General features: G+C 37.8%; 1 protein-coding gene across 1 annotated transcript in view; it reads left to right on the top strand.

Moving 5' to 3' along the window:
• Positions 1–12385, top strand: part of LRBA (LPS responsive beige-like anchor protein) — a 368370-nt gene that overhangs the window by 330029 nt on the left and 25956 nt on the right. The window contains exons 49-52 of the mRNA XM_054293253.1: positions 122–314; positions 2997–3059; positions 6200–6355; positions 9760–9927. Of these exons, the coding sequence (XP_054149228.1) occupies positions 122–314; positions 2997–3059; positions 6200–6355; positions 9760–9927 (580 nt within the window). The remainder of the gene's footprint in view (positions 1–121; positions 315–2996; positions 3060–6199; positions 6356–9759; positions 9928–12385) is intronic.

Raw genomic sequence — 12385 nt, 5'->3', positions numbered from 1 at the left:
ACTGCAGCTTCTATCGGATCTCGTGGTTTTTAATTCAATCTTCCTTCTCTTGTCCTGTCTCTTCTCCTCCCCGTGTTCTCTTTTCCCGTGTATTTGGGTTCATGTCGTGTGCACTCAACAGTATCTCCTCCTGCAGAGCCCCTTGATGTTCACAGAGCAGGCCCAGCAGGATGTTATCATGGTCCTCAAGTTCCCGTCCAACTCGCCGGTCGCTCACGTGGCTGCCAACACCCAGCCCGGCCTGGCCACTCCCGCCGTGATCACGGTCACTGCCAACAGGCTCTTTGCTGTGAACAAGTGGCACAGCCTCCCTGGTGAGTACCTGAAAGCAAGGAGCCTGAGAAACCCCTGCCATCCAGCAGCACTCCTCTTGTCTGGTCACAATTGGCTGCGGAACTGTTGTGGGTTTAAAGTGGAAAAAGCAAATCCGGTTCATTGGCACAGCAGGCTCTTCCAATGTGCGCTTAGTTTCTCCTTGGAAAGGTAATCTGAGCTATTGCAGCAAGATATGTAGCACACCAAAGGTTTGTAAAAACAATATGTTTCTTTCCAGGCCATCAGGCACCATGCAAGGAGACAAAAACAGTCCATCACAATAAAGGCACACTCTTCCTCTTAAATTTGTTGTTCTGTCTGTTGGGAGTCTGAACCTTATCATGTCAAAGGCAGTTTTAAAGCATGTAGAACTTGCCCAAAATCTTCTATGCCAGTTTTTTCTTAATTAAAAACTTGATATTCTGCTCTTAAAGCCACCCCATGAGAATTCGAAAATAAAATATATCTGAGGTATTATCTTAAACATCCCAAAGTTACTTATGTAGGTGCTTATGTATTGTTAGTATGAAAGGAAAACAAAATAGCCATTTGCACAGCAACGAATAAAATTAATTTTCCTTTGAAAGTGTGCTGTACTTGAGAATATAATTCCGCTTTTAATTCTGATATTCTCCAATCTTAAAGACATCAATCTTCCTTTCCTTGACTATGACAGTCTTAGGCCCAAGCTGTCAAAGGAAGTTTATTTTGGTGCAATGCAGTATATTTGGTCAAAGGCTTTTTAAGAAAGGGGGGAAAAATGACCTTCCACTAAAATAACTTAAATAGAAGATACTCGCATCAGAGAAACACTTACATGGTTGAAATTCCTACTAAGAAATCTTGACCCATGGTCCTTGATTCCTTTTTGAAAAAAGCCAGATGACGCCCACACTTTTTTTGTAATTCTTACAAATTACCTCTCAAATAGAAACATCTATGTATTATTTCACCCGCCTGAGAAACACTTCAAGAGAAAGGTGGGAAGGAAGGGGGGAAGGGAGACTTGTCTAAGATAACAAGTTGCAAGCAAGAACTATTTACATGGCTCCTGAGATTTCTTTGAAAGGAGGATGACAGTATCCTCTCATAGCTTGGATGTGTGACAGTGGGCATATAATAGTCAAGGCTTTTAAAAAATGGCCTTTGTGAACATACAACTCATGGGAAGAAGAAAATATTCAAAAGTGGTGGGAGTTGGTTTTGGTTTCAACAGAATTCTGCTGTTGATGATCCGTGAGCAAGCAACCAGTTTGGTGAGTGTAATGGTAACTGGTTTGAGTTGAATAGAGCTTTCAGATTTTTCAGGCTTTTCCCTCCCCTCTGAAAGGGAGAGCAGTAAAGTGTGCTTTAGAGTTGCTATTTTTTTCATTTAGAGGCATTTTACACTTGTCTTGCCATTAGACAAACAGAAGCCAACCATAAATATTCAAGAAAAAAATCACCCCATTTCTGTGAGAGCACACATCAGTTGCAGGCTGTTAATGAAGTACTGTGCTCTTAAGAAATCTGTCTGTGGACTCCTGAGCCTGTGCTATTGTTGACTTCCAATTTTATACCAAAATGGGGTCTCCCAGGATGAGAGGGCAGGTATCATTACTGCTCCATATCCCCTGCTGTGGGCTTAGCATTGTCTTTGTTAATGAGGCATCATGATAAAAAAGTTAAGTTGCCAAGTGACCAGTTGTCACTAATGTGTAATTAAAAAGCCCATTCCTGCCTTTGAATATGAATTTGGTGGCTTTGCTGACATCTAATGGCACTGGTAGCCAGCAGGATGCTCTTTTTTGTCACATAGATTTCCTGTTTTCTTCTATGTTGGTGTTTCATTGCAGTAGAACTTTGCATTTATTTATGAATCAGTTATTTAAGAAATCCTTGTATTGACAGTGATTTTTATATTAAGCTGTGGATGGTAGGTAGAAAAATCATAAGTGCAAGTATTTAGCCATTATTTCTTGTTTCTCTTCCAAACAGACTGCTGGTGAGGGGGGGGTCAGGGGGATGGAGAGCAGTTGGTTTCTTTCTTTGTAGTGAAGCTATGGGAAAAAAATGGTTTCTTTTTAGCCCTGCAGTAGAATTCAGTACATAAACATTTTACTGGTATGTCAGGTGCCCAGATGAAATGTGGGTTGGCAGAATTAATATATTAACTTCTATGCAAACTAGCAAATAGATGGGTTTTGGTGAAGGATGAATCCTTAAATACTGGCTGACTATGAGATGACTATGAGATTTCCCTCTCTGTATCATAAACTGACTTTTTTTAAAAAAATGTCCTTTGTGCTTCAGTTGTCCAAAGCAGTCCTTTAAAAAGTGAAGAGGAAAATAGTATTTGCTACAGTCAGCAGATGGTTGTCACATTTTGTTTTCAGTCCTCTTTACCTCTTAATTTTGTTTTGTTGCGACAGGAGAGGTTGCCAGTAAAGCATCTGCTAGAGCTTATGGCTCAGGACCAGAGCTGCTGCTGATGGCATACATTCAGAATAGCCCTAATCTAAAATAAATGTTTAATAAGCAGCCTGCAAAAGCACCTGGATTTTTTTTTGTTTTTCATTCCATTGACGCAGAAGAATCTTGAATGGTTAAAAAAAGGGCGTAGCTTTGATTTATAAAATATATGTGGCTTCATGTATTAAAAAAAAATGCAAAGTTTTAAAATCTTCTTTCCTGAATTCCAGCTCATCAAGGTGCTGTACAAGACCAGCCTTACCAGCTGCCAGTGGAAATCGATCCTCTCATAGGTCTGTCACTTCCTTCTCTCTTTGCGATTCATTAAGCTCTGTATGGTGGCCCTGAAGTGTAGATTACGGTTGTTTTTCACTTGCTGGTTGCTGGGAATGGAATTTTCCTGATAAACCATTTGCATGCAAATTGGAATGCAATGAGCTGTGGCTATGCTGGTATTTCATCAACTCCCCCTCGTTGGTTTGCCTAATTTGAACAGGCCTAGGACGCGTGTCAGTGAAAATTAATATGGATGCTGTAATAATGTGTGATTGAGAATGTGCATGAAGTACTGTCAGGATAATATTGGATCTTTTCATCACTCAGACTTGTTGATGAGCAGGAGCGAGGCACGTTATGATGAATTGGTGCACTGGTAATGTGATGGAGCTCCTTTGCTGAGGAAATTTTCATAATAACAGTGGGGTTCTTAACTGCACCGTGTTGTGAAAAATAAAACCATGGTGCTAGGGTTCCGTCATTAAAGGAGATCAATCCTTTCTTCATAGACCTGCTGTTCAGGCTGAGGGGATTAATGTGTAATTGCAAAGCAGTTTCAAAGTTGAAATATATTGCCCACTCTGGTTTAGTGTTGAGATATTAGTATTCATTTTTCAAGGGTATTGCATCTTTTGATCAGCTTCACCAGTTAAATTTGTGTGTGTTTTTCTTTTATTAAAAAGGGGTGGACGAATGTCTCTCCTTTATTTAATGTCTCAGTGTAGTAGATGAAATTCATGACTTTTTATTATAGAGGTTTATCAGTTTGTATAGAGCTGATTTTTCAATTAGCAGGGTTAGAGTTTGGTCAGCTCTTTCATTACAGGCCCAACTGTGGGGAGTGCGTATTTGGAGTCTGTAGCATGGCCAATGGAACCTTAAACATGATGAGAAAAGAAAAACTCAAGGACCTAACACCAAAACACAAACTAGCTGTAGGATAGGAGCATAGAAGACACGATTCTGTGCCCCCCACCCCCAATTTTGTTGGACTTTGAGCTTAGTTTAAAAACCAGCTGTTTCAGTGTGGTTTAATTGGAAAAGTGGTGTGGCCAATTAGAGCAGCATGGAAAAATCAGAGCGAAGATGAGCTTGCATGGATAGGTTAGAATGACAGGTCTGTCAGACAGTGAGAATTCACTTCAAAACCAATGTGTACATCCTAATAGGAAGTGGGATATTTTTGTCTGTAGATCCAGACTCTTCCTGTGTAGCCATTTTGTTACGTAAACTCTAGGATTAGGAACAGTGGGAGTGGGGGCATATGAAACCATTTTATAGATCTGATAAAATTAAAGTGTTTTTCCCGAGTTTCTGAAATCAATCCTTATCTGAATAATGCAGTAGTTATTATGAGGCAGACATGTGCTGTAACTCTCCTTTCCTTCCTGAAACAGATTTTATCCAAAAAATGTTTGGAGCAGGAAATTTGGGCTCTGCTTTAAAATCTGCTATCAAGTAGATCTTAGAAGTGTAAATAAATATTACAGCAAAAAACCCCAAATCACATTGGTACAGAGACCTTTAAAGTCAATGTTCACATTCTGAAAAATGGTTTAATATTGTCTTCCTACAATTGATCTCAAATCAGCCTTGTGATTACACTGGACATAGTTTAAAAGGTTTAAGGCTTTCTTTGTCATTGCTAAGTAGCATCATTGGGTGCAAGCAAGTAATTATGTAGGTAATATTAGAGGTTTTTAATTGTGGCTAGACACATTTACCTAGAAATGGCACCTAAGAGGACCACAAAATTACACTTTTATGGTTATAGCAGGAATCTTGTTGCTTAGTCGTAAGGAGGGATTCCTGCCCTCCTCATTTTCCTGGTGTACAGGAAGACATAAACCAGCAATGTCTGATATGACACAGACCCTAGACCTCTTTTTGAGGTGAAGTGTTTTGAAGGCATTATCCTCACTGAATTAGTTGATCTGCATGTCTTTTGAGGTTCCTTTGCTGCTATTTTGTCATACAGAGCAGTTCACTGTGCATTTGTAACGTGGGGCTGTTACTCTTTAAGTGGCCCCAAGATCAGTGAAGGCCACATTTGTGTTCCCTGCAGAGAGCAAGTGGCAACACCTTGCTAAATTATTTGCTACCCATATGGACAAGGCATTATCAACATTTTAAATATAGCAAAAGCACAAATAAATGAAAGATTTGACACAGAGTAAATGGAATAAGCCCAAGGCTAGGAAGGTAGCTGGTCTGTGAGAATGAAAAGGAGTCAAAGAACAAAGAGTGAGGAAGAGCACTGGACTAGGACAGAGATAGGTCTGGAAGACCACCTGGATGGAAGTAATGGTGCTCCAAGCAGTTGGCAGACAAACCCAGGGGAAATTACTCGCCTGGGATGGAAATCAGGTTCCCTCAGGAGCAAAGCACACTGAAAGTTCTTCCTACAGTGTAGGATTTTCACAGTATATGTGTGTGGGACCTATGTGTATCTATCTATCTATCTGCACACCTTATTAATCCAAGGACAAGATATAATATGACAAAAATGTTCACTAATTGTTTCCTGTCCATTTTATGTGTTCCCAATGCAAGAGTATCTCAGGGAATTAAACATTAAGTGATCAAAATAGGGCAAATAATTTCTCCCAACCCTAAAGTTAATTGTGGAGATAAGCTGGTTAATTTTTGTGCCGTGCTTAAAAAAATTTGAACAGCAGTGATGCCTACTGAAATTTTTCTTTTTTCAAATGGCACTGCTTGCAATGAAATACAACTGATGTAAAACTTAGAATCATGATCCTTTTTGTGCTGCATTTGAACCACTATGTGGTTTGTACATTGTCTTATAATTACATTCCTTTGCTTTGTTTGTAATTTTTAATTTCTTATACTTCAAGAAGGAGGGAAGGAATCTTATTAACCATTGCCTACGGTCAATCTTTCATTTATTTCTCAGCTGCATGTCTCTGAAAAGGGGGATTTCTTCTATTTTAGAATATATACTAAAAGGAATTAGCATTGTTCCTAGAAGTGTGATGAGAATTTAAAGTAGAATTAGAAAGAAAATGTCCCTGCCACAAAAAAAAAGTAACGGAGGTGAGGAATGTATTTGGTGTCAATGTAAGTTTCTAAACTGTACTTTTGTTCTGTGAAGGTGGATGCTAAAATGTCTTGGTCTGTATGTTTTTTGGTTCAGCCAGCAATACAGGAATGCACAGGAGGCAGATCACTGACCTTTTAGACCAAAGCATTCAGGTGCATTCCCAGTGTTTTGTCATCACCTCTGACAATCGTTACATCTTGGTCTGTGGCTTCTGGGACAAGAGTTTCCGTGTTTACTCCACTGACTCAGGTAATGTATTTTTAAAATAGGGAAACAGACTACAAGATTTTTTCTGTTCATCATCAGCCTACTGTTTCAAATGAAGGAGGAGGGGTGGAGTGTGTATTTATTCCCCTATTAATAATGTTTGTCAAATATTTCCTTGCCTACTGCTGCCATGTATTGTGTGCTATCATTTTGGGGGAATGATAGCACATGTGAGAGAAGGAGCTCTGGTTTAGACTGAGCTTCACACTTCAAGCTTACAGGGCAGGGATGCCTGCTTTTGCACTGTAGTTTTCACAGGTGAGAGTTTGTATGAAGCCTGGCATATCAGGAGAATTAATTATTCCTGAAGTATTTACATGAAATTAGCTCTGGTTGGTTTTCAGCACCAGAAAACTGGGATTTTTTAGGAAATACAGGCAAGTACCATAGAATAAGAAGAGAAATTTTGAAATCTGATGAAAGAGTTCTATGAAAGCCTTTGAAAGCCATGCCATAGTAGAATTGATTTGGAGCCACTGAATTCTTTTATATGGCATAAACTGATCGATATAATGGGCAGCAGTTAAATTAGTCTGTCAGCTGGAGTGTGTCCAAAGCATTGAAGTCATGCATGTGTCGTGCTAAATAGAATCTTTCTATGTAAGAGCTACAGGAATTTAAAAGCCATGGAACCCCAGGAAAAACTAGGTATGGTTTTTTTTCCTTTCATTATCTTATAATGGAAATGGCGACCTCACTGCAAGGTACTTCTTTGGGATTAATGACCCTGTGTGGTTAATGGGTGTGTGCCATCAAGCTTTCCAGTAGGTTATTAATCCCTGGGGAATATCCTGCATGTTTGTCATGGTTTCTTAAATATGTTAGTTAACAGTGTTTTTCACACTTGGCAAACCAAAATGTCTGACAAAATAGACGGGTCTTTAATGAAAATCTTTTAAGACTTTAGATCTCATGGCATAGTTCAGTATTTCTGTCATTTTTACAATTTTAAAGCCTTACGTATAAAGGAGAAGTTCCATTTATGTAATATTGACTGCCCACAATTCATTATACAGACATCTTGTTAGACCCTTCTTAGGTTAATTTTCTCATTGATGAAAATAAATTTACATAGAACTGTGAATTTAAAGTGGATCTTCAGAAAGGATAGCTAGCAGTAATAAATATTCAGTGTATATGCTAGATTTATATGAATAGAGAGATAATTCTATTATATCAAATGTGTAAATTATATCATTTACACATATGGAAGGAACTTGTATGGTTTTGGTAGCCTTGCCCTGTATCAACCTGGACTACAAATAACTCTTTAAATTATTTCCTCTGTGTATGGCAGATTCACCAGGCACCTTGTTACTACCATAACTAATCAGGGTATAAACCAAAATACCATTGTCAGAAAAGTTTCAGATTTATTTCTTCTATTTGTCAATATAGCAACTCTTGCTTAAATGAAGTGAATTCAGATATAGTTTACTTTGCTTCAAATTGAAATGAGAATAAAGTAGGGAAATATTTTGGAATCAACAGAACATCAAGGGGAAAAGATGATGTGATCAGTAATGCATGAAGGCAAGTGATCACAAGTGTTGAATTCAATTACATTTTAGCACTTGCACCAAAAAAAGGGAATCATTTTTCTATCAGATCATTGGTTGGTTTGTTTGTTTTTAATAGGAAATACTTTCAGCTTAAATCATGGGTTATCAGCATAGCCAATATAGCAGAAGCACAATAAAACCTTCCTCCAGCAGTGGGAATGACTTCTAGACAGTGTTTTAGCTTCAGTACTGCAGACTTGAGTCTTATTTTTCTTTTAATTATTTGCAACGCAGCTGTCAAATAAAACATTAACTAGAAAATTTGTTCTGTCAAAAAGGGATATCTGAGTGCAAATGAAAAAGTTTGAAATCACTGTGTAGAGGACAACTCATGTTAAAGGAAACAGGAAAGTTTGAGGAACTCTTATGAAATGAGTAATTTTTTTTTAGCAATATAAAATAGCAAAATCTTATTTCTCGTTTTAATGAAATTCATTGGATTTTAGGCTGTACCAAACAAAATAAAAATAACCAGACAGAAATAACCTTGTAAAATGCTTGTTTTCTAGACCAGAACCTAAAAAATTAGAAATAATTGAGAAGGAGATCTCTATAATTCAGTGATGTTTATAGCATAAACTTGTGTTCTAGAAGTATAGATTATCCCAGGTAATGTCAATACAACTGAAAAATATATCACATAATTATTTGGTCCCTGAGTTACTCACCCTTGCACTACAGGGTGGGTATGCACAGTAAGAGTGCAGCCAGGAGTTTGCCCTGTCCACTCAGAAATGGCTCATGTGGTAGCTCTTCATCTCACAATTGCCCTTGGAAGGTTAGAGCAGGCATATTAGTTTTTTCAGTATTTGATTTTGAATCTGTTGTGCAGGTTTCCTTTAAATTGCATCTTGTTATTTTATTTTTTCTTAATGTAGTAAAGTGCATGTACTTAAGTACATGAAGTACTTTTTTTGTAGAAATTCATATATATGTCATGGGTTTTTTCTGTTTTTTTTTCACTTTAATGAAATTACCTTTTTGATCTTGTTGTAAATTGAGCTGTAAAGTCTATTTTTGTTATTTTCTCAGAACCACTCTCTGAAGTCTTTTATTGCCATTAATTGTTATTTAGTGGCTGGATACAAATGCAGTGCTTTTGTACTGTTTAAAAAGAGGCTGTGAAGTGTTCCCTATTACCCATATTTAGGGATAGTTTTTAGTTCATGCAACAAATTATTTTATAAAAATGTGCTTAAGTCCCAACACTGATCTGTGTTACTTACTATTTTAAATGCTTTTCAGAATATTTAATTTAATTTTTTTACATTTATATTTAGAAATGCAGTAGTCTGTATTTCCTGTTTCTTTTTTGGCCTGTCTTGTCAATCCTTCCAAAGCCCTTCTGTTCCTTCCTGTTCTTCTGCCAGCCCAAAGAACAAATGGTCATTTGGGTTGAGAAAGCCAGAGTCACACGTTGGAGGCATCACACTTCACAAAAGTGTGATTGGGTGCAGGATTTGTCCTGGCCCCAGCTACCTGAAGGGGCTGAGTAGGTGCATGAGAAAAGTGTGTGTGTGTGTTCTTATCCTGCTTCTTCAAGAACTGCAATTGCTGGGCTTCAGCAAATCCAGTTAGACTTTTGAATAAAGTGTAATATTGAGCAACTGAAAGTATTTTTTTGCATGGATTGTAAGGACTGCTGCACTTTTAATTAAGTTCCCACCAAATAAATAAAGAGAAAATAGTACTCCCCAGTACAGTTCTATTTTGAGCTTTTTTATTTTTTGGACAAAGAAAATATTTCTAAAATATTTTATAATGTATTTAATTTGCCTTAGAATAAGAGGGTAGTTTTTAAAGAATCAATTTGCTGTGTTCCAGGTAAACTGATGCAAGTAGTGTTTGGCCACTGGGATGTTGTGACCTGTCTGGCTCGTTCAGAGTCCTACATTGGAGGGAATTGTTACATCCTCTCAGGATCCCGGGATGCAACCTTGCTGCTCTGGTACTGGAATGGCAAAACCAACATCATCGGTGATAACCCAAGAGGTAAGAAAAAACCAAAAAACCCTGGTTTATAGGGAGGTTGTCTCAAAATGCCTTGAGCAAACACTTTACAGAACAGAATTGTAGGTAGGGTGCTATGTGCCCAATCCTCACAATCACATAGGAGGCATTCGGATTGGTTGCAGTGCAAGAATATAACCAAACGAATAAGGCAGAATTTTTATTCAGTTTTAATCCTTCCCCACTCAAACTCACCTTGCACTTGCCAAAGTATTTATTCTCTTCCAGCTTGCACCATTTCCCAGGAATTCCTGAATCGTGTCTTTTATTCATGACAATGCTCTCTTTTAACTCTTTGAAAAACACTGAACCACTATGACTGTTTAACTCTGTATTATGAAACAGGAAAGGTAGAAAGTGATCTTTACTGGTTTATGCCAGTTTCACTCCACACACACAAAAAAATAATTTCTGATCCCCAAAGCAAAGAAAAAAGCAGATATACAGTTGAAAAAAAAGCCTGGAGTAAGCCATTTTACAGGAATGAGGGGCTTTCAAGACCTCTTGTGAGAACTTATATATATAAATTTAGGGGCACTTCATAGCCAAACAGAAGTCCTGTTCAGCAAAAAATAAAATGCCCTGGAGGGAAGGGGTAAGAAAAGGTTATTCTATCATATGAAGAGTATTTCTTAGGTATTCTTCCATTCATTTCAGGTCTTCTCTGACCCTGTTTATATAGTGGTAAAAACTGCTCTGAAGAGGGCAAAATGGACATCTGGAAAGCAAGAAGTGGTATTAGATCTGTCATCTATTGCAGTTATAGTTGGCACACAGTTTTATAATCAAAACAATACCTGACATCTTCCAAATTAATCTCTTTGGCAAAGCTGTGTGTTCCATATTCAGTCTGTTACTCATCTGGAGTTACTTGAATTTGAAACACAGAGGTGGCTTGACTGAAAATTGCATCCTGTGAGTGACTTTGAAGAAGCACAACTCATTATTATCAGAACGAATATTTGAATTTAACTTGCAAATTATTTGATGTTGATTGTGAAAGCTATTCAAAAGTTGAAGGAGATGCACCTCAGTTCACACAGTTGCAGAATCTTAAGGCAGAGGATGTGTGAAACCTATCCCTATTGTCCTTCCAAGCAGCCCTGTTCAAGAGATGGGAGGTTTTCTGAGAAGTGGCTAGCAGAGTTTTATGAGCATCTTTAAATAAATATGGCTTTGCTTGAGAGGGAGTGAATACTTCATACATATTTTGCAGTCTGTCAATTTAAAGAAAATGCAAACTCTGTGTTATTTTTGCAGACCTTGAAAACTTGGGAACTCCAAGGAGTTTGTAGGTTCCTCAGTTGAGAAGTTGTACTTGTCTTATGCTTGCCAGGCTTGCCTGCTGTGTGAACAAGACCCTGAGGCTGTAGGCTCCTTGATCACCCTAACAGATCATTTGCTGAGGTTCTGTACCTACTATTTGAGTCAAATATGTACATTTTGTTGCAATCCATTGACTGTCTTCTCCAATGCAGATTTCTAAGGTATTAGAATTTTGCGGTTTTCAGAGGCAGTGCCAGGCAATTCTAGCTGCTCTTTAAAATCACACAGTAGCTACCTGCCAAATCTCTGTGCTTGTAGTTCTATTAGACTTGGACTTCTAGGGACTTGCAATGGCTCCTGTGTTTACCAACTGCCTTTCTATGAGGTTTTCTGTGATACAGTATGCCTGGAAAGCTCTGTTATCAATTGGAATCTTGTGTCACTATTCGTAGTCCTAGACATGGGTATAGAGAGTTCCTGCTTCAAAGAGATGGTAATCTGGGGTGTTTAATTTTTCCCAGAAATAGCTGTCTGTAGGCTTCTCTCTTCAGTCAAATTTTTTTTTTTGAAAAGACAAATGAAAGGAGCTGTTTCTGCTTAGTTCTCATTGTGTCAGAAATGGAAAGCACCAGCAGATTTGTTGCGTTCTGAGCCCTGTTACTGCAGCTGTAACTTCCATCCATTTGCAGCATGTTGATATTTAACTGGTCTAATGTCTTTCTGTATTTGAAGCTAAGGATTCTTTTACTTCAAAATATAGTTTATTCATGCTTTCAATGAATACTATTCACTGAAATTTTGCATACTCTCAAAGTTGATATTTCTTCTCTATTTTTTCTCTATTTAATTATCTCTAATGTCCATCTTAAGATGACTTCACAGCAATGTGCATCTAATGGTACTTTACCAAATCATGGTGCCAGAGTAATTTCAAGAAAAAGTGATTTAAACCAGGGAGTGTTTCTTTCCCCTTCTCATAGTACCTATTGCCTCAATGTACATCAGCCAGCAGGCTGATATGATCCATCTACTCTAAATAATATCCCATTAGGCACCCATTATTCCACCAGTTACATTTTATTTAGGTTTACTTGTCTGATTTCTTTACTTTCAGAGAACTGAGCTCTGGTTCCTTGGCTCTGTATATTCATGTTTTAGAATGATACTTAAGTTG

The sequence above is a fragment of the Melozone crissalis genome, unplaced genomic scaffold (genome assembly GCF_028551555.1).
Source record: "Melozone crissalis strain CALT ecotype California unplaced genomic scaffold, PUWL_Pcris_2 ptg000006l_1, whole genome shotgun sequence".
NCBI classification, from domain to species: Eukaryota; Metazoa; Chordata; class Aves; order Passeriformes; family Passerellidae; genus Melozone; species Melozone crissalis.
Note: the sequence above shows the minus strand (reverse complement) of the source record. Positions and strands in the feature narration are given on the sequence as shown.